Source organism: Mauremys mutica, chromosome 2 (assembly GCF_020497125.1).
Source record: "Mauremys mutica isolate MM-2020 ecotype Southern chromosome 2, ASM2049712v1, whole genome shotgun sequence".
Taxonomy (NCBI): domain Eukaryota; kingdom Metazoa; phylum Chordata; order Testudines; family Geoemydidae; genus Mauremys; species Mauremys mutica.
In genome coordinates, this window is record NC_059073.1 from 267,070,210 (window position 1) to 267,095,860 (window position 25,651).

At 44.6% G+C, this 25,651-nt stretch overlaps 2 protein-coding genes across 3 annotated transcripts in view; one reads left to right on the plus strand and one right to left on the minus strand.

The window, feature by feature from the left end:
• The window catches only part of LOC123365213, a 148,038-nt gene extending 141,412 nt beyond the window's left edge, over positions 1-6,626 (plus strand). The window contains exon 20 of one of the 2 annotated variants that reach the window (XM_045007914.1): positions 6,342-6,626. Coding sequence is in view for 1 of the 2 variants with exons in the window: in XM_045007918.1 (XP_044863853.1) it covers positions 6,342-6,362 (21 nt within the window). In the remaining variant the exon portion in view is untranslated. The remainder of the gene's footprint in view (positions 1-6,341) is intronic. The other variant, XM_045007918.1, reaches the window with a different exon arrangement.
• A 3,613-nt stretch (positions 6,627-10,239) lies between these two features.
• Positions 10,240-25,651, minus strand: part of ITGB1 (integrin subunit beta 1) — an 89,800-nt gene continuing 74,388 nt past the window's right edge. Inside the window, exons 15-16 of the mRNA XM_045007911.1 lie at positions 24,730-24,896; positions 10,240-11,464 (exon numbers count right to left, since the gene is read on the minus strand). Coding sequence (XP_044863846.1) covers positions 11,399-11,464; positions 24,730-24,896 — 233 coding nt within the window. The 3' untranslated portion in view covers positions 10,240-11,398. The remainder of the gene's footprint in view (positions 11,465-24,729; positions 24,897-25,651) is intronic.

A 25,651-nucleotide genomic window follows, 5' to 3' on the forward strand; every position in this document is an offset into this window, starting at 1 on the left:
CTTTTCAATGGTGCTGCGAGCACTGGTGGACCATGGGGGACGTTTTACCAACATCAACGTCGGGTGGCCAGGCAAAGTTCATGACGCGCGTGTTTTCAGGAACTCTGCTCTGTTTAGACGCCTGCAGGAAGGTACTTTCTTCCCGGACCACAAAATAACTCTTGGGGATGTGCAGATGCCTATAGTGATCCTCGGGGACCCAGGCTACCCGCTAATGCCCTGCCTCGTGAAGCCCTATGCAGGCACCTTGCACAGCGACAAGGAACTCTTCAAGTACCAGCGAGCAGCGTGACCTGTGACTGTTCAGTTTCTTTACAGAGAAGCTGAACCTGCCCCTGTTTCTTTACCAAGTTACTGTTGACCAGCATCTGCAGTTACATACCCCGTCCACCCCGCTTCCCCCACTTCCAACACACGTTTAAAAATAAAATACATGTTCCACTGTAACTTTACAAAGGTTTCTTTATTGATGACTTTGCATTAAAGGGTTGAAACTGGGACGCAGACTGTGCTGGGTAGGGTGTGCGGTGATGTAAAGACCACCTCTAAACTCGAGGAATGACAGGCTCCTGCTGCCAGAGCCGTCTGCAGTGCCGGACTGGTTGTTTCAACGGAGCCTGCCATCCCTCCTTTTTGGGACTCTGTGTGCGGGGGCTATGTGGCCTTGTGGCGGGGGAGGACGGATACAGATTCCTCTGCTGCGTGGCTCTGTGGTCCAGGACAGGGACCGTTGCATGAGATCTGTAACCCCCCTCCCCCGCTACAAAGTCACGTACCCTCCCACCCACACAGAACCTGCAAACCACCTCCCATACTGACCAGGGTGCCTACTGACTGCACTGTGTGTGTGACCTGCTGCTGATCCTGCCCCGGTCTCTGTACCCTGCTAAAGGTAACTGTCCTATGCAATACCCTACCCCCTTCCCCACCCACCCCTTCAAAGGCAGCGTTGTGTAAAAAAGCATGACGGAAACAGTAATTAACAGCAAAGTATTTTTAATAATTAACCAGACAGTCGGGATGAAACTGGGATTGGGGCTAGAGTGAGTCAGGAAGGGAAGGAATTCTCAAAAATTAGGGTATGAGAGCTTTTGTGTACTTGAGCACTCTGCTGGGGTGCAGTGACAGTTTTCACGGCCCCTGGTGCCACTCCTTCTGGTTACTTTGGGTGACGGGAGGTATGGGACTTTGTGGCGGGGGAGGGCGGTTGCAGATACACTGCGGGGGGGGCTCTGTCCTCCTGGCTGCGGTCCTGCAGAACATCCACAAGGTGCCGGAGCGTGTCCGTTTGCTCCCTCATTAGTCCAAGCAGCGTTTGAGTCGCCTGCTTGTCTTCCTCACGCCACCTCTCCTCCCGTTCGCTGTGTGAACACTGGTACAGAGAGAGGGTCTCCCTCCAGTGGCTCTGCTGGTCCGCCTCGGCTCGGGAGCACCCCATAACTTCAGCAATCATCTCGTCCCGTGTCTTTCTCTTTCGCCGCCTAATCTTTGCCAGCCTCTGTGAGGGGGATGCTGTGGCAGGTCTGGAGACAGTCGAAGCTGTGTGATGGGAAAGAGGGAGTGAATTCCTTGCAAAGATACATTTCTGCGAACAATGAACACAGTCTAGTCTGTGTCTGTGAACAACACCATGCACAGCACCTATCTCGTCCGCACTCCTGCAGCAGGCAATCCAGAAAGCATAAACTCTGCCCCTGTTCCACCCCATCGCAGTGTCCCCCGACCCTTGGAATTCCGGGTTGAGATCCCAGTGCCTGATGGTGCAAATTTCATTGTCGCGGGTGGTTCTGGGTACATGTAGTCACTCATTTCTTCCTCCGGGAAAGCAACGGCAGACAATCATTTCGAGCCCGTTTTCCCTGGATTACCCTGGCAGACGCCATAGCGTGGCAACCATGGAGCCTGTTTTGCCTCTTGTTGCTGTCACCGTATGTGTACTAGATGCCGCGGACTGAGGCGATTCAGCAGCGCTACACAGCAGCATTCATTTGCTTTTGCATGACAGCACAGATGGTTATCAGCCATATTGTACCATCTACCATGCCATTGTAAATTGGCAAGGTGATGATGGTTACCAGCCGTATTGCATTATATCTTCTGCTGCTGTCATAGGTGCCCCTGGCCGAGATCAGCCGGGGGCGCAAAAGACAAAACTGGGAATGACTCCCCGAGTCAATCCCTCCTTTATGGTATATAAAAATAGAATAATTCCTGCATAGAAGATGGGGCTAGTGTAGTAGAGATCCAGTGTTTCAGAGAACCAGAGAGCACAGCCGCTCCGTGTCAGATTATGCAGGAATGATGAGCTGCATGGCATTCACAGGGGGTGCTCCTGCAACAACCCCACCTGTTGCTTCCCTCCTCCCCCAGCCTTCCTGGGCTACCGTTGCAGTGCCCCCTGATTTGTGTGCTAAAGTAATAAAGAATGCAGGAATAAGAAACAGTGACTTGTTACTGAAATGAAATGAGGGGAAGGGCAGCCTCCAGCTGCTATGATTGTCCAGACAGGACATTAAGCAGTGTGGTGGGAGAGGAAAAGAGCATCCTGCTGCTATGACAGTCCAGGCAGTACAGAATCTTTTCTTTACACATGAAGGGCGGGGGCTGATGGAGCTCAGCCCCCTGTTGCTATGATGAAGACGGTTAGCGGGCCGTCTACTTATGGGCTGATGATGAGGACGGGTACCAGTCGTATTGCACTACACCATCTACAGCAAGGCTGATGATGATGACGACGGATATCAGTCTTATTGCACCATCAGCCACCCATGAGGCGGAGGGGGGAAAGGATGCTACAGTACAGTGCCGCAGCATCGCGTCTACCAGCAGCATTCAGTACACATAGGGTGACATTTAAAAGAGTCAAGAGACGATTTTTTTTCCTTTTCCTTCTGGGGGGTGTGGGAGGGGGGTACATTGACGAGCTATGCCCTGAACCGCCGCGGACAATGTGTTTGACCGTACAGGTATTGGGAGATCAGCCAAGAATGCAAATGCTTTTCGGAGACTGCAGGAACTGTGGGATACCTTGCGTCCTCAGTCCCCCCTCCCTCCATGAGCGTCCATTTGATTCTTTGGCTTTCCGTTACGCTTGTCACGCAGCAGCGTGCTGAGTCTCTGCTACGCCGTCTGTCCGGAGATTTTTTAAACATACTTTGGACCAGGCGTAACATTACAGTAATTCCCCTAATTAGATGCAGGAGTCGCCGAGCGAGATCGCCCAGAGAAGGATCACTGAAGGAGATAGAGAGTGCATGCTGCGTGAAAGCCAGCACAAACCAGGACCCTATGCAGCCGTGCTCGGGGAGGCAATGCTCCCTGAGTACCTCATGAAAGCCTGGCGCGGAAAAGTGTGCTACCACGGAGCACCCAATAAGGCAGCTCTCCCCAGGAACCTCCTGCGGAGGCTTTTCGATTACCTCCAGGAGAGCTTCGTGGAGATCTCCCAGGAGGATTTCTATTCTATCCCCATATATGTAGAGACCTCCTTTTCACATACTTCAGCTTCCTGTTATATTAAGAATAAAAGTTTACATGTTTAAAGCACTTACCGACTGCTCCTTCCCCTGATTCAGGGTCCGGGTTAACGGCCGGGGAGGGTTGGTAGGGGATCTCCATGACGGTGATGAAGAGATCCTGGCTGTCGGGGAAACCAGCGTTGTAAGCGCTGTCGCCTGCCTCGTCCTCCACAAACCCTTCCTCATCTTCCCCGTCCGTGAACATCGCCGAGGAACTGTCCATCGACACTGTCCCATCGTCAGAGTCCATGGTCACTGGTGGGGCAGTGGTGGCAGGCTCCGTAGCATCCGTTTGCCGCTTTGATTTTTTGGTAGCCTTGTCTGGGGTCCTTGATTTTCACGCGGCGCTGCGTTGCATCCCGCCTGTATCCTCTGTCTCTCATGGCTTTGGAGACCTTCTCGTAGGTCTTTGCATTCCCTTTTTTGGAGCGCGGCTCCGAAAGCACAGACTCCTCGCCCCACACACCGATCAGATCCAAGACTTCCCGGTCAGTCTATGCTGGGTCCCTCTTTCTACTCAGAGATTACATGAACTCCTCTGCTGGAGAGCTCTGCATTGCTGCCGGTGCTGCTGAGCTCGCCCCGATGTCCAACCACGAAATGAAATTCAAACTGTCCAGACAGGAAAAGGAATTCAAATTTTCCCGGGGCTTTTCCTGTGTGGCTGGTCAGAACATCGAAGCTCGGACTGCTGTCCAGAGCATCAACAGAGTGGTGCACTGTGGGATAGCTCCCGGAGCTACTAAGTTCGATTTGCATCCACACCTAGCCTAATTCGACATAGCCATGTCGAATTTAGCGCTGCTCCCCTCGTCGGGGAGGAGTACAGAATTCGAACTAAAGAGCCCTCTATGTCGAATTAAATGGCTTCCTGGTGTGGACGGGTGCGCGGTTAATTCGATTTAACGCTGCTAAATTCGAATTAAAGTCCTAGTGTAGACCAGGCCTAAGATAGTCTGTAAGAAAGCATGATCCTGCTGGGGAAGCTTGTCCACAAAGTCCATTAACTGACCATAACTTAGAAAGCCATATTTAGCTAATAATACCAGGTAGTTGGAGATCTGAAACTGAAGGCTGGTTGAAGAAAAGACCTTGCGATCTAGGACATCCAATCTCTTTTCTTCCTTGTATGCTGGAGCAGAATGCAGATGTTGCTGTTGAGCCCATTCTGTTGCTGCTTGTATAACCAGGGAATTGGGCAGGAGGTGAGAAAACAGAACTCAGACCTCTTTGCTTGTACATAGTAGCTCTTTTCCGCACCCTTTGGGGTCAGTACACAAGTAGCTGGAGTATGCCAGTCAGTTTGGGCTGGTTGGAGAATGGTATCATTGATCGGTAGTGCCACTCTGGGAGGTACCGATGCATGCAATATCAAGTAACAGATTTTGGCTCTCCTGCATTTCCTCCAGTGGAACGTGGGGGACTTTCTTTGTAACCTACTTCCTGGAACTGACGGTAGTTATCCGGGGTGGGAGGAATGAGTAGATAATGCTGCTGCATCTGGAGAAGATGAAGTGAACCGCTCTGGTTCCAGTGCTACCATTGGAGTTGGGCTAAGCAGTGCATCCTCTTACCCCAGTTCTGAATGCCTGCTTGATGAAGGCTGGAGGTGCAAAATGGGGGATTCTTCTTGGGCTGATCGGGAAGGTTCCAAAGGCGGATTTTGGGGCTAAGACCCCCAGTACAGCCTACTGGGGGGGATCTGCCGGTTGGTGCAGAGGGCCCCACAGAGAGGGATACCCATGACTCCTGAGCTGAGGCAAGGGAGAGTATTGCCACTGAGCCGGTGGGACCTTTGGACAGTCATGCTGATGGTACAAGAGAGGCGGACCTTGCCTTCTATCCGAGTCCTCTGATGCCGAGAAGTCAGAGCCTTGTTCGAATGGTAATGCCACTGGAACCCTGGGAGTCATAGGAGGGGGTCAGGAACATGACCCGAAGGAGGTAAGTCCAAAGCAGGGGAGTGTATTCTCTTAAGTGGCTAATGCACCTGAAGACATGGAGACCTCACCTCTTCCAGTGCAAAGAGTTTATGAAGTCTGGGTGCTGACTTGAGCCTCCCCGGTGTCAGCAACATGCACTCTGCAGTCGGAAACAAAACTGGAACTGGAGCTGGAACAGAGGACTGTCCCAGAACCGAAAGTTCCCTTGACTTCAGCAGTGCTGATCTGGAAGGGGTACATGGCTTGATGACTGGGACTAGTAGGTCCAGTGTTCTGTGTGACTTCTTGTCGTGTTTGCAAGCCTTGGAACATGCCATGTATCTGTGGCTGGAACTTGTGGAGGATGCAGTGTCCTTCTTGGGCCTTGAGGAAGACTTACTGCCATGTTTATGCATATGCTTCCTTGCCTCATGACTAGGCCCTGTCATGGAATACATAGCTCCAGTGGAACCAAGACTTGAATGCCTCAATAGGAGATGCATGCTTCGATTCTTCAGGCTGATGTACGGGGTGGGTGGGTGTTCCCCAGCCTGGATCCAACTGCAGCCACATGGTGACCTCCATGAGGTGCTGGGCCTGGCCTTCCTGGGTATGGCTTGGGAAGGAGAGGCAGATACTGCACCTGGATGCAATGTGGACTTCCCCCAAGCAGAAAAGGCAGTGTTGGTGCTCGTCACTGACAGAAAATGAGCAAGAGCAGGAGGTGTCTTTGGCATAAGCCAGTACCCAGGTGTGGGCACTGAGGGGGGAATGGGAGGCTGGAAAAACAGTGTCCAAAGTCCTTAAATCCCTAGAAGCTACTGCTACACTAAAAACTACTACCTAAACAACAAAAATTACCTATTTCCAAGAGTAAAACAGTCTTTTTTCTGTGTTTTAGAAAGTGTATCACAAGAGATGAGAGAACAGCAGAGACTCCGACTTGGACCATGCAGCAGTGAGAAGGAACTGAGAGCATGGTCGGTCTACCCTTTATTGCCTCGGCAAAACTAGGAGGTAAAGCAAGGGCATGCGTGTGGACCAACAGACACTACTGCTTTCAAAATCTTTGGCTCCAGACACATGGAGTGCATTGTGCGTTTAACTCTCAGTGGAATACAATAGGGACCATTTCGCAAAGAACTGTTAAGTCCCATCAGTTTTACAACCTCTCTCCTTTCAGATTTGGGTCCGCTTCTGAATGCCAAAAAAAATAAAAATAAAAAAATAAAATCTCTGCCCAACCTAGAGAATTCTTCTTATAGGTTCTATATTGAACTCAATATCCATGAACATCTTTTTTTCAGAGGACGGGTTTCTGAAAATAGAGCAGTCTTTTTCCAAAGGCGAACCTGCCAAATCCAGAAAGAGGGCCTCTTCCCGGATCTCATGAGTTTGATGGCAGCTACAATTTATGTAACTCCGTTTACTCATCTCAGAATGAGGCTGATGCAGATGTCTCAAGTCACAGTCTTCAAATGTTTGTTGCTGTGACAAGGTGTGCTTGCCCACACTGGTACGGCAAGGGTTAACTCTACTCTCTCGGCTGAGGAGGCCATGTCCCCTCAGCCCTGGTGGACATGCTCCATCTGGAGACAGTATAAAAGGGAGCAGCCCATCTCATTTGGGGCTGACTGCTGAGGAAGGAGGATGCCTGCTGCAGGCTCCAGTGCAGGTACAGTTGAATCACTAGACGGTGGAGGCCAGAGACATCTTGACACAGGCGAATGCCCAAGCTCCTGTGGACACCCAAGGGGCAACAGAGCTGTTGACAGCAGCACAGGTTGAGGAGCCTATGGACTTTGGAGACACCAGGGACTACCACACCAGGACTACCACTTAGTCATTGTGCTGGGTGGCATCATAGTGTTTCAGATGGATGCCCTGCTGACCCAGCGGTGAGTGCTCCTGCCACTGCTAGAGTCCTGAGCTGGGACCCAGTGGAGCAGGAAGGGCCTGGGTACTCCTACCCAGCTGCCATCCACCCCTAGCTGGAGGCCTACTACCCCTGATTCACTACTAGGCCACACAGCCCTGTTGAACAAGGCAGCCAAACTAACTCTGACCATTGGACATGCAGCCCTGAGAAAGTCAATATGTCTGCCCTTTTACCCCTATGCCACACTATCCCGAGGCAAGGGGGAATTGTATAGACTCAGCCATGGGGAAATAACTACCCTGACCCCACCCCAAGAGGGATGGGGTGTGCTTGCCCCGTGACAGTTGCCATGCCTCAGAATGTCCTCAATTTGTTGAGATGATAGACAGACAGGCCAAATGTTCTTGGAGGCATCCTGTTCAATTCCCCTTTCACCACCAATCACAACAACTTCAGATGCATCCAACAAGGATGGGGTGTGCATTTAGGCCATTTCAAAATCAGAAGCCAAAGGGCTTTTCAGGAAACGAGCTTGCATATACATGTGTTGGTGTCAAGAGCCATTCAATTTGGCCCTCAGATCTTTCCTTCCTTATGTAGAGGGGGAGATTATTCAGGTAGCAGCAGACAACAGAACCACTACATATTATGTGAACAAACAGGGGGCTGTTCATTCTTTCCACTTATGTACTGAAGTGGTCAGATTATGGGACTGGTGCATTCTTCACAAGGTCTATCTGGTGGGCTTGCATTTTACAGGGGAGAGCAATGTGCTAGCAGATCGTCTCAGCAGGGACAATTTTCAGAGGCATGAGTGTCCTTAAAAGGTCAAGTAATAAAAGACATCTTCAGTTGTGGTTGGCCTGCTGTAAACCTATTTGCAACAAGATTCAACAACAAGTATAGTTTCTTCTGTTCATGACCAGGAAGGGCAGTCAGTCCATCTCAGACTCCATTCTTGTGCTTTGGAAAAGGGGCTTTCCCTCCATTTCCATTAATTCTGAAAGTGGTGAAAAAGATTAATCAGGACAGGGCAAGAACGATACTGACTGTCCCAGCTTGGCCAAGACAACAGTGGTATCTGGACCTGCTTCAGCTGTCACACAGAGTTTGCATGCATTTCTGACTCCAGCTCTTTTGCCACAATAGCAAGGCAGGTCCCTCAGTCTCTTCATTTGACTGCCTAAGGTATTGGACTTGGACTAATCTTGAACAATCCTTCTTAGTGCAGAATAGACTGCTCAATTTTAGAAAGCTGTCTACTAGAAAGTGTTGCTTCGATGAGGGGAAACATTCTCCAGTTTCAGCTTTTCCTGTATTTTGGAGTATTTAATTTACTTAAAAAAATCTCAAAAGTTATCTAGTTCCTCTTAAAGTTCACTTGGCAGTGATCTCAGCATACCACTTTTTGGTCAGTGATAGATTGCTGTTTGTGGATGATACAGTTAAAATGTTATGAAGGGGGTACCTAATATGTATCCTCCTTTGAGAGATCCAGTTCCCTCTTGGGATCTTTCGCTGGTATTATCTGTATTTATGAAACCACTATTTGAAACCTTGGTGGAATGTTCCTTATTTTATTTATCTATTAAAACAGTATTCATTATTGCTATATTATCATCCAGAAGGGTGAATCACATGCTGTAATGGGTGATGAGCCATTTACAGATTTTCATAAGGTAGTTCTTAGACTTGATCCCCCAGGTTTTTACCAAAAATAGCATCTGAATTTCTTACAATCATGTAGATTGTTTCTTACGCTAAGAATAATATGGGGTCATAGTTAGAGCCCTGCAAATCTGCGGATAACCGCAGACCATGTTTGCGGATGGATGCAGATCCAAATTTTGTATCTAGAACCCTGAAAATATGTGGAGATCCCTGGACCATGATTGTGGATTGCGGAGATACATATTTTGTATCCGCACAGGGCTCTAGTCAAAGTGTGTCTGCTCGGACTATTCTAGATGGGTTAAACAATATATCACTGAATGTTACAAGTTAGCAGATATTTCTGTGCCTACTATTATCTGACCTCATTCTACTAGAGCTTTAGCAGCACTTAATATGTTCCTATTTTAGAAATTTACAAGACTGCTCCTTGGAAGTCAGTACATCTGTTCACTAAACATTATGGTCTAGATTTGGCTTCAAAAGCAGATGCCAAATTAGGCAGAGCAATACTTGAATTATTGTTCAATTAAAGCACTGTTCCCACCTCCTGAGTTTTCTGTACTGCTTGTCAAAATACCCATAAGTGGGACTATGCAGACCCTCTCAAAGTAGTAGTGAAGGTTACTTGCTTTCTCTGTAACGAGTTCTTCAAAATGACTCTGCATAGTCACGCTTCCCATCCACATTCCTCTCTTGTTCAGAGTCCCATTATGGCTTCTCTGGCACAGCAGTGGAAAGAATTGAGGCAGCAGAGGGCACAGTACACCCTTACATAGTCTCTCCCTCAAAAAGTTCAGAAACACTGAGGAGAGGGGGCACATGTGCACTCTAACAGGCACAACTTGGAGAAGATTATAGTGTTAGGTAGCACCAGGTGGTGCAACGTAAGTGGGAGTATGCAGAGTCACCTCAAAGAACTCTGATTACATGTAACCAACCTTCATTTTGTGCACAGTGTAAGAATTCTTTTCTTTTTACTTTTGAACAAGTAATTTTGAGTTTACTTTTGTATAATTAACTCACTGTCCTGATACTTGGTCCAAAAAGTATATTTGGTATAACTATAACCTCTCTTCCTCCTCCCTCATCTCTAAAATTGACTTTTGTAGGCAGCTAGATTTAAGAATTAAAAAAAAAATCTTTAAGGAACCCTAACTTTGATACAATTTTGTACATTATAAAGATTGTACAGGTTGCTTGAACAGTATTAACATCCTCAGTGTAGAAAGACAAGATGAGGTTTAGGTGTTTTTAGGTACTTTTAATTAATAAATAACTTCAGTAATAGCACTGTAAAAAGTGAACATCTGTTAAAATAAAAAGGCACTTAAAACAACAAACCAATTTGTAACAGATGCAATCTTAATGTTCAAAGGCAAATATACATGGCACATGTCAAAAATGAAACCTGACAGTGACAGTCACGTCACAGTACAAACTATGCAATCTCAGCTACAGGGTAAAGGCAAATGTACAGCCAAGACTGCAAAAGAAAATAAAGTTGTGCTGATACAAAAATATTACAAAAAATTGCAACCAAATACATTAAAAGATTAGAAAGGTGACAGGCACCAGACTTTGAAGCAAGGAAACATTACGAAAAAGGACACTATATGAATTAAGGCCCTCATGTATTTAGAGGATGTCCTGGTGAGTGCTTCATGGTACTGCAAGCTGGCCAGGGCTTGAATTTACAAAGAAAAAATATGCAAGATACTAAGCAGCAACTTCTTGAAAAATGGCACAAATTTTAAAGCTTTTCCTTCCTAGCCCCTTCAATTTGTCCATAACTTGGCACTTGACAATTTAATAATAGGTATGCAGACACTTTTCACAGCCTTTTGCACCATTTGTTTCCAGCCTATTCATCTTACCATTTCTAAATCAGATATATCTAACAGATACCCAGTCATTGATCAACTTAAAAAAAAATAATCTGTGAGAGTTTGCAAGGAAATATTTAGTTAACATTTTAACTATGTCTGCAAACTCAAGCCCTGATAACCCTGTAAAGCTAAAACTTAATTTTTAATACTCAGTTGCTAGGCAGAGCCCCCATACTGATTGATTTCACCATTTCCCTCCCAGTCACATAACAGCAGTATCGTACACTTCCCACAGAAGACCTACATTTGAACAACACAGTAAGGAAAAGGTCAAAAAGGCACCATGTGACCTTAGCTGATTAGGCTATGCAGTCTCAAGTTTTCTCTCAGTCCCCTGGCACTGATTATTTTATTTGAAGAAAAAAAATTACATATTGTACATTTTAAAAACCTGCATAGGAAACAAACCTACATGTAATGAGTTAGTAAAATCACTGCAGAATTGCCCTAAATCTATCTTACTGTGACTACAAAAATTGCTACGTTGCATACAGTGTTGTGAAGTAATACAAGTAGTGTTCATTTCCCCTCATATTTAGGATTGACCACAGTTGTCACTGCACTCTTGTAAATAGGATTTTCACCCTAAAAAAAAAAAAGAGAAATGTTTACATTAGTATTAAAAGTACACACAATGAACACATTTATGACAACTGTACAAACAAAAACATATTTTAAGACATTACGCATTGATCTGTAGTGTTTCCAGATGCAGTAAGTAAATACTAGCTTAAATCGTCTAAACAGAGCAAGATTTTCTCTATCAACTTTAGTAAAAGGCATGCTTAGCTAATAAACGCTAAGGTGTTAGGACAGATCTCTACTTTAGGATCACTCAATGACTACCATTCCAGGGGTGGCCAACCTGTAGCTCCGCAGCTGCATGTGGCTCTTCAGAGGTTAATAAGTGGCTCCTTGCACAGACGCTGACTCTGGGGCTGGAGCTACAGACGCCAACTTTCCAATGTGCCGGGGGGTGCTCACTGCTCAACCCCGACTCTGCCCCAGGCCCTTCTCCCACTCCACCCCTTCCCCAAGGCCCCTGCCCCTTCCCCTGCCACACCCTCACTCCTCCCCTCCTGCACACGTGAAACAGCTGATTGCGGCAGGTGGGAGGTGTGGGGAGGGAGGGGGACACACCGATTGGCAGGGCTGCTAGCGGGTGGGAGGTGCTGGGGGCTGGAGGGGGGGCACTAATGGGAGGGGGGCTGCTGACATATTACTGTGGCTCTTTGGCAATGTACATCGATCAATTCTGGCTCCTTCTCAGACTCAGGTTGGCCACCGCGACCTATTCTGTTCTTTCCCTCTGAAGCACCTGGCATTGGCCACTGTCAGAAGACAGGATACTGGGCTAGATGGGCCATTGGTCTGACCCAATATGGCCGTTCTTATGTTAGGATATGCCACATGGTTCCCTTATAGTTTATGAACCACACATGCTCATCTGAGGGCTGAATGGTCAGGCGAAGGCTCTACATCTTCGATCTCATGACATACTGGTGAAGGAGTTGGGGGGAGCATTTCACTCAACATTTTTTGAACTGGAATGCTTAAAGTTAGGCTCTTAAATAAAAGTTGCCCAGGCCCAGTAAGGGGGTACAGCCTGGGTGTCACCAAGTGCCAAACCCTAAGCTAGTTCCCCCACCTTTAAAGAGAACCACTAAACCGCATGGAGCCTCACCACACTTACAGGTACCACTTCACTTGTGTGTCCTAGGAGGACTGACATTGATTCCCCTGCAGTTAGCCATGGTCGACTCTCATGCCATTGATAGTTTTATAGATGCAATGGCTGCCCAGAACCTACAAATTCCTCTTTGGCCCAAATCTTAACCAGACCCGGTAGAAACAACCAATGGGTCACCCCGTCATCTGATCCAGTAACCCAGGAAACTGTTCTCTCAGGATATGTCTACACTGCAATAAAAAACCTGCAGCTAGCCTGTGCCAGCTAACTCAGGTTCACAGGGCTCGGGCTAAAGGGCTGTTTAATTTCAGTGTAGACATTTGGGCTCAGGCTGAAGCCTGGGCTCTGGGACCCTCCCCACGTGCAGGGTTCTTAGCCTGAGCCAGCTAGCCTGGGTCAGCCACAGGTTTTTAACTGCAGTGTAGACATTCCCTTAGAGGCCAGAGTGGGAGAGCACCGCATGTTACTATACTTTAATGTGATCAGCTCTCAGCACTTCCCAATAATACTTGGTATACTGTGCTTGGAGTAGCGTGATCCGTGTATCTCCTGAAGAGGGAAGAACATTGACTTTCTTCCGATTATTGCCAAAAAGCAAGCCTGCGACCCCCCCATTTAGCCATTGCCTATTCGCCAGGAACAGATATTACTACCTGAGGAAAAACAGTGGGGGCCAGTGAGACAGAAACTACCTTGAGCCCAGAATCCCATCTCCCCAAGAAATACCAGGAATACACTAACACTTTTGAGAAAAAAAAACCCACATCTCTTCTGTCCCCACAACAGGACTATAACTGTTCCATGGATTGCAGCTTGGGGTAAAGGCCCTGTATGGACAAATATACACCATATCCAAACCAGAGTGGGGAAGCATTATGCATCTATATCTAAGAAAATCTCAAGAAGGGCTTCATCTGTTAATCTTCCTCCCCAGCAGGGGCGCTAGTCCTTTTTGTATGAAAGGACGAGGTGCTGTGCATTTGCAAGGACTATCGAGCCCTAAATCTGCAACTGATATCCTCTGCCTCTTTATCCTGGAATTGCTAGATTGTGTGTGAACAACCACAATCCTCATGAAACTAGACCATCAGGGAGCTTACAAAATAGTGCATAAGAGTCAGGGATGAGTGGAAAACAATCTTTCATACACGATACAGATACTTTGAATATTTAGTAATGCCATTTGGCCTAACCAATGCCCCTGGAACTTTCCAACACTTCATGAATTATGTGTTAAGGGACACAGGGGAGCAGAATGTCATCATTTATCTCAGTGATATCCTACTGTTCTCAGAGAGCCAAGAACAATACTGTTGCCACATCTGATCTGTTCTAGAAAGGCTGTGGAAGCATGGTTTGTATGCCAATCTGGAAAAATGCCTCTTTGACCACTCTGCCATCAAATTTTTGCGCTACATCATCTTCCCAGGGGATGTTCAGATTCAAAAAAGGAGCCATCTGCGACTGGTCCGCTACCCAGAATCCCCTTAAATTACAACACTTACTGGGCTGTGTCAATTTTTATCAGCAATTTATTGCTGACTTCTCAGGAAAAATAGGTCCCCTAACTTCACTCCTACATAAGATTTGCTGGTGCACAATGACAGAATATTAGATGAGTAGCTGCTTGCAATTAAAACCATGTCCAAGGAGAGATGCCACTACCTTGGGAGGGCTTGGCCACTTGTACAGGTGTTCAAAGACAATAAGAACCTTGAGTAGCTCTGCAAGGCCCAAATTTCAAACAAAAAGCAGCAAAGGTGGGTCCTGTTTTTCTCTGAGTTCAAGTTAACCATCACCTACCTACCTGGGAAGGCCAACAGCTTATTGCAAAAAGGAGAGTACTACCAGGAAGCCATGGAGCCAACTGCTGAGCCAGCATACCGCCTCAAAGCTAGTAATTTTCTCAACATGGCAATTCACAAAGATCTCATCTCTGATCTCCCTTGTTTGATCCACCTCTAAGGAGGACCCTTTGCTTGGGGACCACATCTTAAGTGTTTGGGGACCTGGATGCACCATTCTGAACATGATGGAGTAACATGTTTCAACAGGTACATGTATCTTTCTCTGAGGGCTTTCCCCCGCTTTGAAATGCTACATCTTTATCACGATACCCCACTGGCAGCACACTTTGGTCATTGTAAGCCCTCCTTTGCAACTTCCCACTTTTTCTACTGGCCCTGTATGAGGGCCAAAATTCAAGCCTGTATGGATTCATGTGAACTCTATGTCCACACCTAAACACCTTGAACCAAGCTCATTGGTACTTTGGTCCCCCCAGAAATACCTGCAAAGCCTTAGATATCCATTTCACTAAACTTCAATGTGGAATTCTCTACATGGCCCACTTCATCCCCTGCAGCCGCTTTTTCTCCACTGAGGTTACTGGCCAACTCATGATAAGACACATTATTTGTCTTCAAGGACTTCCAGACCACAATGTCTCATGGAGAGAGGATGTTCCTTGCCCAGGAGATAAATTTTCTAATCATGCCTGCCTCCTTTGCTAGCCATGCAACTTGAATTGGGCTGCTGAGATGCTGTCTGCATCTTGCCCAGTAGAGTTAGCGTCTCCAATCCTATCTGGCTCCTTTCCTGCCTGTGGAAGGGGGACCCTAGGTAACCCCACCTGGTCTGGGCTGAGGGAGGAATTGCTTACTGCCAACAGAGTTGACTGAGCTCCTCAACAAGACACCTAAATAAGCAGTAAAAGCACACAACATAGACCCTTTCTTTTGCTTGTGGCCTAGCTCTCTCCCTAAAACCCAGAGAAGCACCACCTGCTGCAAACACCTTAGAAGTTGAAGTGGAGCTGTGGGGCAATCTCTGCAAAAGGGAAATGCAGCTCTGTGACACGGCTGGGAATTAGCCAGCTAAACTGTTAGTTGGAAATTTGAAATAAAAAGCTCTACAGCAGAGAGGTCTGGCTAATATACTGTGGAAGTGATAAAAATGGAAGAAACTTATTGCTGCCAGTGACTAAAAGGGTTCTTCCCCTGAGCTGAAAAACCCATTGTAATGGATCTGTGGACCTTAGTACAATAAAGAACAAGTGATTTTATTGATTTCTAGAAGTCTGGGCGCATATTTAACTAAACAAAGGAAGGCTATAGTACAGTGTGTGTATACTACATGTAGTAGGGGGATAAAACATACACACTTCAATAACAGTGATGCACTTGCACACAACAAAGGAAGTCTTGATGCTGTCTCCATTCATATCAGATTCTGGCAAACAATTCTGATATGCAAATAATCCTTACTAAGGAAGAGCAGCAAAGAATCCTGTGGCACGTTATAGACTAACAGACGTTTTGCAGCATGAGCTTTCGTGGGTGAATACCCACTTCGTCGGATGCAAGTAGTGGAAATTTCCAGGGGCAGGTATATATAAGCAAGCAAGAAGCAAGCTAGAGATAACGAGGTTAGATCAATCAGGGAGGATGAGGCCCTGTTCTAGCAGTTGAGGTGTGAAAACCAAGGGAGGAGAAACTGGTTCTGTAGTTGGCAAGCCATTCACAGTCTTTGTTTAATCCTGAGCTGATGGTGTCAAATTTGCAGATGAACTAAAGCTCAGCAGTTTCTCTTTGAAGTCTGGTCTTAAAGTTTTTTTGCTGCAGGATGGCCACCTTAAGATCTGCTGTTGTGTGGCCAGGGAGGTTGAAGTGTTCTCCTACAGGTTTTTGTATATTGCCATTCCTAATATCTGATTTGTGTCCTTACTTAGTAAGGAAGGAGAATCTCAAGCTGTTTAGGCAATATAAATATTTTAACTTTGCCCTTATGTAGCTTTTTAAATCTTCTAAACACTTTACAGATAAGTTACCCTTAACACTCTCCAGGGAGGTAAGCAAGCATGATCTCCACTTTACAAATAAGAAAACTGAGGCAAACAGGTTGAATGACTTGCAGCAGGCCACAACAGGAATCAGTGTAAGAGTTGGGATTAGAACTCAGGAGTTCCCAGGGTCTAATCCATATTCGGTCTACATTTATCCTCTGGAAATAGATGACCAGCTGATATATATTAAATATAATGCTGTAGAAAGAGAGATCAGAGGCTCTGAAGTTTATATACCCCTTCATTTAGCAGATGACCAATCATAGGGAAAAAGTGAGAGAATATCTGTACTTTTCTTACATTTGTATGAATTTAGTGTTTACGTGCAGTGCCAGCAAGAGACTGATGTCCTCTATTAGGTACAAAATAGGCAACAATAATGCAAACTTCCTCGTGCTACCTGACCTATCTCTCTCAAATCTGAGCTGGAGTAACCACTCCTAGGAATGTGCAAATAATTCAGTCTCTTGTGACCCACTCGATCTGTAGCCTCTCTGCTAAGACTAACAATGTAGTAGTGGACAACTGTTCACTAGACCAAACTCATTTCACATTGGCTACCACTGAATGGTACCAACTTTTGGTTATTACCAATTTGTGCTGAATTCTGACTGATGTAAACGAGTATTTTCCATTATTAACCTCTTAGCTATGGAGTTCCACAGAATATCTTACCTTCCAAGATAAGTTTTTATTTAAGGAAGATATATATTTCATTTCTAAAACAGTGTAAATCAAAATGAGCACACATTTAACAGACAAATTTAGCAGATAAACCATTTCTATCACATGCCCACCTAAACGCCATGCACAGTTTAATTGAAATGATTCTAGAAACACTAGCTGTTCACTTCGTATTCAAACAGTAGAACTAATTACACTTCACTTGAGACCAAGAATCTTAGGGCTTATCTACATGGTACATTAGTGTGCACCAGGTGGGGTGTAAATTCTAGAGCACACCAGAGTGTCATGCACTAACTTGCCCACCTGGACCCTACTGGAGTGCACTAGAAGTTCCCTACTGATCACGTAGTCCCATTTCAAACAGGACTGCACTGGCAGACCCCTGTGATGTCAGAGCCCCAATGGCTTCAAAAAGGGCTGCACGCAGGTGTAAGGGACGGACCATGTTTTTCAGTGCAAGATTGGAGCTTTGGTCTAGTTTCCTGGTTAATAGACACTACACCTGTTGAAACACTATCTAGGCCAGGGGTTCTCAAATTGGGAGTTGTGACCCCTCCGGGGGTTGCAAGGTTATTGCATGGGGGATCCTGAGCGGTCAGACTCCACCCCAAACTCCGCTTCGCCTCCAGCATTTATAATAATGTTAAATATAAAAACAATGTTTTTAATTTATAAAGGGGGGGGTCACACTCGGAGGCTTGCTGTATAAACGGGGTCACCAGTACAAAAGTTTGAGAATCACTGATCTAGGCATACCTATCACATCAATAATGCTCACTTTTATACAAGGATTAGCAGAAGTCAATAGCTTTTGCTTTCCATTTAGAAATACTCTATTATAAAAAAATGCAACAAATTCAGATTCATATCTGCCTCATTAATTTAACTTTGTTAAATTATAGATTCTTTAATACAGTAAGACTAAAAAGTTAAGAAATTTTACAAATTTAGCACTGTATTAGTCTAAATCCCACATGTATTCTGTCTGGCTGGCTAAGATAGAACATTTTCGCATTAACTTGCCCCAATATATACATCAAAATTATGCTAAAAATATTCTAATTAAAACTCTAATACATTGGGAGGGATCCATAAAAAGATCTGGGTACCTAAATTCCAGACTTAGGTGCCCAAATCCCAGTTTTGGCTCCACTGGAATCCACAAAACTCCTGTCAAATCTATAGGTGCCTAAACTCACTCAGCACAAGTTTTTCAGGTTAAAGTTTCCCTGGGTGCTTATGTTTCTGCATCTGATTATGTGCACTGCTACCTCCCTATAAGCATCTGGACACTTATCTCCCACCTAAGCCCCAGAGTGATTCACGAACCAGGGGAAGTCAGGCATTTGGCCACTTAAATTGCATGTGGAGCCGAACTGGTAGCCGTGCTAAGAAGGCATTTAAAATCCTCCCTGCAGCCTAGACTTAAGCACCTATCTCTGAGAGGGGGAGGGACTTAGTGCCCCTTCTCCAGTTGGCATCTCCCACTGCTTAGCTTAATACGCTTAATATCTCTACCTAATATGCTTGTTTTTGTGGATTGCATTCTTAGATGCCTCTCTCCCCCCATTTACATTGTACAGGGAGCCTGCTGTGTGAATTTCAGTGTTGTTCCTGAGATTTTCTAGGCACCATGATGCCCAGCATCGCAATCCCTAAGTCTCTTTGTGGATTCCCACACATTTTGCTTAAAAATCTTAAAAGGAAACTGCAACTGCCATAGCTGTATGAGAGAGACAAGCTGAGTGAGGTAATATCTTTTACCGCACCAACCTCTGTGGGTGAAGAGAGAGAAGCTTTTGGGCTTTCATAGGTGACCTGAAGAGGAGCTTTGTGAAGCTTGAAAGCTTGCCTCTCTCACCAATAGAAGTTGGTTCAACAAAAGGTATTACCTCACCCACTTTGTCTCTGAAATGCCCTGGGACCAACACTGTTACAACACTGCAGATAACTGCAGAAGTAATTTTTCCATTCACACCCTCTGAACAGTACTGTTTTAAGCACTTGACTGGTTTGTAGTTCATGCAAGAAACTATTAACTACCTCTTAGATATCAAGGTGATATAGAAAACCTAGGATAGATCATTTAAAGCTCACAAGATATACAATTAAGGTTCCTGCAACAATATTCTCTCTGCTACATTACACAGTGTGTAGCATTTTAGATTACTGTTTGTTAAATACCTTGCTATATACGGTATGTTTTATTGGCCTTCTTACTACTTTTTTCTCTACTGACATATTGTTTCAATTTAAACAAATCACAGAACATCTCATCACAAAAACTATATGCATGATATGTGCAGTTAGTCTGAGTTACGACCCAAGTGACTGTGGGAAACTTATCTCTAGAATCTTTTGACATTTGCTCAAGAACTGGTTCTCACTATCTACTCCATTTCACAAATATCATCAGGTCTTTTTGAACAACACCATTATGTGGATCCCCTGCCAAGCTTCAATGTTGGAAACTGCACCCCTCCCAAAAAAGGCACATCCCTTTTTTCAGAGAATACAGAAAGGAGGAGACACATCAAGCATGGCTGGAAGGCTAGAGGCCAGGAGTTAACCCCGGGGATAAGGTAGGGTGCTTTTCACTGACACAGATCTAAACTGAGCATCACAGTGAAGAATGTGTGGTAGGGCCCTGTAGAAGGGAACCCTAGGAGTAGAGTGAAGTGGCTTCATCCTGTGGTGACACAGCAGCCAGCTTCCCTGCCATGGCAACAGTATATGGCTCTTCTCCAAAGGGTTGAGAGGAACCACTATGAGTCGCATGAGTTAAAAGTTATTGATGGAAGCCTACTGCTACTGTAACCTCGAGTGAAGCATCCATTACTGGAGAGGTTTTCTACACTCCATTTCCTTCCTGAAAACCCACTCAGTCTATCCATGGCAACCTCGGCCCCTGCTCTGAACAGATTCATAGCAATAGAGCTGAGGCCATCCAGCAAAGCCAGGGAAGACCTTGACATTCCTGATATTTCTAAAGTTAAGAAAAAGACAAAAAGTTGACTTTAAAAAACCAAGCCCCCTTGTGCCAATAAAGCAGCGAAAAGGCAGAAGCCAATCTAAAAAACCCATAGGTCTCTTAGGTAACAGGAAGGTTATGTCAAAGTTTTCTGAATTGCCTGGGAGATGAACATTTTTGGCTCATTTTTTACATCCTAGAGATGTCTAACTAATCAAGTTGCTCACAATAGACATGATTGCAGATAAGCTAAATGTAATAAATTGATTTAACAGAACTTTCAACAGCTTACTCAAGATTTAAGACACACTGATGGTTTAAAAATTGCAGTAAAGTCTCTGAACTTTAGAAGTTAAAACCATTTTTTTTTTAGAATATCATCATTTGTTTAGCCCCAGCACTGTGCAAGCCAAAATAAGCCTCTGCCTCAAAGAATTTAAAATATACACAGACAACTCATCAACAAAGAAGGGGTGGGAAAATGACCCAAGTCATAAAACTGAATGACAACATTTAGTACCATCTGAGATCTGCCAACTTAAAATGACATTCAGGAAATGTCAGGAGAGCTGTGAAAGGACTGGAAATGGAGCTGGATATGGTTCAGAGTGAGGGACAAGGTAAATGATTTTTACAGCTGGGTTTTGGATAGATTGAAAAGAGTGTGTGTTTCATGAGGCGAGAGTTTAGGAAAATAGACAGGATTACAATAGTTGAGAAGAAATAATCAGGGCTTGGGAAAGGTTTTTTATGGTTGGAATGGAAGGATTTTGGAGATATAAAAGGAAAAACTGGGAGAGAATGAGGAGCTGATGATAATACCAGGGTATAACCACATAAAAAGTGAAAAGGGACCAGGTAGGAGAAAAATCAAGTGATGGGTCCAGGGCCTTTCCCAACAAAAAAACCCCACCACTGTGAAATAATAGGTGCAGTACTTAGCTTCTATTGTGATGGACAAATTCTTCCTTTTCCATTTTCATTATTAGCCCTCTCTTCTGTCTCCCCCCTGCAAGATTTTCCATCTCTCTCACCGCCCCTGCCCTTCTCCTGTCATCTATTTCCCTACCCCTCCTCTCTATTCTCATCACCCTCTCTGGAGACCCTGGGGAAGGAGGAGAGCAATCTCACTTAAGAACCCTTCCTTCTAAACTCCCTTAGACAACCCATCCCCTCTGGCTTCCTGACCTGTACATCAGTGTTAGGCTGTCACTGTCCCTGCTTCTTGTGCTTTAGGGTTGAAGAAATGAGGTCTTTGGGCTGATGCCATTCACCTCCTTCTGCCTTTCTCCTCAGTATCTGACATGGGAGGAGAGAGGATCTAAGCTACTACCAGCTAAGAATCTCAGAATCCAGTTTCCTTGTAATGGGCTTAAGGTTGAGCCAAATGGAATGATGCAGCTCCTGCTTCACTGCCTCATGGCTGGTGGCTGTTATAACAGTGGACAAGGGACAGTCAGCAGCACAGAGCTGCAGCCAACAGTCTAAGACAGAAGATTGGAGTGTTCTGCCTCTCTTTCCCTCCTGAAACTATGGCTGAAGGAGACTAACAGTTGGCTATGGAAGAAAATGCCCTTCCCTCATTCCCATAGATCAGGCGTTGGCAACTTTTGGCAGGCAGCCCATCAGGGTAATCCGCTGGTGGGTTGCGAGACATTTTGTTTATGTTGACTGTCCACAGGCACGGACCCCCGCAGCTCCCAGTGGCCGCAGTTTGCCGTTCCCAGCCAATGGGAGTTGCGGGAAGTGGTGGTCAGCATGTCCCTGTGGCCCGCTGCTTCCCGCAGCTCCCATTGGCTGGGAATGGCAAACTGCAGCCACTAGGAGCTGTGGGGGGCTGTACCTGCGCACAGTCAACGTAAACAAAATGTCTTGCGGCCTGCCAGCAGATTATCCTGATGGGCCATGTGCTGAAGGTTGCCGACACCTGCCAGAGATGACATCTGAGAGACAAAGGATTATGATATTGCCAGTTGTGATGGGAAAATTAGGACTGGGTTGCATATCTAATCATGACATTATTAATGAACATATTTCACACTTAAAGGGTATGTTTAGACAGGGTTTTTTGTTTTTTTTTACCTTGAGCTAACTGACTGCCCATTAACTGAGGTAATTAATACATTTGTAAAAGCTAGTCTGGATACTCCACAAAAGTTTGTTCCAGTAAAGCCACAAACATTTGTATCCCAGATAAACTGTAAAGGCTAGTCTGGACAGTCCCTAAAAACTACCTTGAGTTAACTGACAGTCAAAAAACTCCTACTGTAGAAAAGCCCAAAGAGATTCTCGTTCCTCCACCACCCATCTAAATTGTTGTTCTATTTTCCTTTATATAAAATACTGTTCTTCAACTTCACATATAAACTCATTCTCAAGCAAGTACTATTGATATTAATAAATATGCAATGTTGCTGTTAATAAAGATTAAAGATTTTCAAGCTCCACTCTGTACAATTTCAGAACTGAAGCAGCAGCAGATCAACAGAATAAGGCACAAACTGTGATTAATTGGCAATGACACTGAGCCTGAAAAGAGTTAAAAGTGACATGCAAAGAAAAAGAAGAAATTGAAAAGAAAATACAAACTGAGACTTAGAGACCAGCTTTACGTCCATAGTTTGGATTCTTGAAATTATTAATAGGACTCTTGTATATTGGATTTTCTTGCTGAAGTGAAAGAAATGGTCAATGTCGAATAATTCAACAGAAAAAAAGAAAATAACATTCTCAACGATCATAAAGAGAGGGAAAGATCATGCTGTATCGAAAGGAAAATTATGTTAGTAATTTTCTTTTAAAATTATTTAGCAGTGAAACTCTAATACAAATCTGAAAAACCCTCGGCAGATCAATAAACAAGGATAAAGCCCTTCTAAGGAAATAACTGAAGCATAACGCTGCTTATAAGGATTTGTGGGTGCTAAGTCCCACAAGATTTCAGTACATCAGCACTGAGATTTGATGTTCAACCATTACTGACCGTCCCCACAGACCTTAATGAATATATATATTTAAGGTCTTCTTGCAAAAACAAAAAACAAAAACCTGGTTACTTACCTTTCCATAACTTGTTCTTTGAGATGTGTTGTACATATCATTCCACTATAGGTGTGTGCATGCCCACAGTCAGTGGAAATTTTCCCCTCAGTTGTTCCTGTTGAGGCGGCATGGGCACCCTCTGATGCCATGCACTCATAGTGCTGGTATAAAGAGTCCAGGCGACCCCACGCCCCCTCAATCCTTCTTTCTGGCCAATTCTGATGTAGAGGGGTAGGAAAGTGAGTCGTTGAATGGACATGTGCAACATCTTGAAGAACAGTCCAGGAAAGGTAAGAAACATTTTTTTTTCTTCTTCAAGTGCTTGCACATGTCCATTCCACTGTAGGTGACTCCCAAGCAGTTGCATAGGAGGTGGGATTAGAGTTCGTGGACATGCAGACTGCAAAACAGCTCAACTGAATCTGGAATCATACCTAGACTGTTGAGTAATGGCATAATGAGCAGAGAACGTATGTACTGATGACCAAGTCACTGCTCTGCAAATGTCCTGAACAAGAATCTGTGGTAGGAATGCCACTGAAGATGTGTATGCGCTCATGGAGTGGACAGTCAGGATAACTGGTGGAAGAACACCCGCCTGCTTGTAACACATGAGAATGCACGATATGATCCAAGAAGAAATTCTCTGTGTAGAGATGGGGAGACCTTTTATCCTGTCAGCTATTGCTATGAACAGTTGGGGTGGATTTATGAAATGGTTTGGTCCTTTCTACATAGAATGCTAGGGCACGTCTTATGTCCAATGAATGAAGCCACTGTTATTCGCTGTTTGCTTGTAATTTTGGGTAGAAAACTGGTAAGATTGCCTGATTGCTATGAAATTGGGAAACAACCTTTGGGAGGAAGCTAGAGTGAGGACATAACTGCACCTTATCCCCAAAGACGACTGTACAGAGGTTCTACTGAGAAAGCTTGCGTAGCAAGGAGAACAGTTCTAGCAATCGTCAGTCGGTAAGAAGAAACTGAGGGTGCGCCGGGTCAACTGGGCTCTTTATATGATGCTATGAGCACACAGCACCAGAGGACGCTCAGCTGCCCTGATGGGTACCACTGAGGGAAAATTTTCTGGTGACTGTGCCCAGGGTGCGCATACACCTACAGTGGAATGAACATATGTAAGGACTCAAACAAGGAGGATTTTTGCTCTTCTACAGTATGTAAATGCAACTCCCACCAACTTTTAATGGAAGCTGTCTGATTATTTGAGGTAACAGTTTGGTACACAGACAGGGTGTTGTACCCTGATGTCACAGTAACAAAGTTAGGCTGGTCTAGCACTATCACTTCAGTCTGTTTCCTTTTCTACAAGCGTGGCCCATATTATTTAAGTAATTAGAACTCAAAACCTAAATCTTTGAGTACATGCTGGCTTATCTAGTCAGGTTATACATCCTAGGCGAAAGATGTTCTTTTACAATTCATCGCTATTGACAGTATGTACAGGACATGTTCAAGACCAACTCTAAAAAAGGTTTTTTGTATTCCAGTTTTTATCCTATAGAGGATCACCTTGAAATATTTGGGGCACACAAACAAAAACTTTTGTACTTTCCGTAACAACAGTAGCTTTATTGAATTTAAGTTCCATGACTCACCGTGTCCCACTTTGCATTCATCTTCTCCTTTTCAAATTTAGCAAATTCTCTTCTGTCATGAATGATCATAAGTAGTTTCCAAATCAGTAATAAAGCAAGACCAATCAGAACAATTCCAGCAACCACACCAGCTACAATGGGAATGATGTCTGGGCCAGTGGGGCATTCTGGGGAATAGAATAATTACAGTACAGTTTTAGCACAATGTAAAAGAAGCACAATTGCTGAAGAATTTAAATTATACTGTGCAACATTCAGAGCATCCAACTTGTCAAGAGCAATATTAACAATTTCTCACATTTAAAATGCATCTGTGAATAATAATCTAAATTAGAGCTACTGAGATATACAAAGATTCTTATTCTAGTTTTAAGACACACAGATAGTGAGAAAGCAAGTTTTGATGCCATGGAGAAATGACTTCTGTTGACCAAATCAGCTTTTAAGACCACACAGAGCTAAGAATTTCATAGCACTTGAAACCTTAAGTTTAGACCTCTAGACTACTTATGAACAAGCTGATTATGAATTGTGAACATAACGAGACAGGAAATTGACTTTATGAGTGTAAATATGGATTAACCAGATAGTCCCAAAATACTTCTCGCTTTATAGAAAAAGTGTGGCCTTGTTTCTACCTCAAGTTGCAATATTTATACAAAGCCAAATTGTAATAGCATGATCCCTTGAAGCAGAAGGATCAGAATGTTAACAGATTTTTACAAGACTTCAACATGGGAATCCAGTGCTTTGTTGAACTAGGAAATGCAAAAATGATTGACATTTTCATTCATAAGGATGAATAATTGCAGAACAAAAATGATACTTGTAAAATTAACTAAAACCATACAAAGGAAGTTGTATGGAGAAGGTAAGGCAAGAGTAACTAGCACTCTTGTAAAAAAGTTACCTGTTTTGCTAA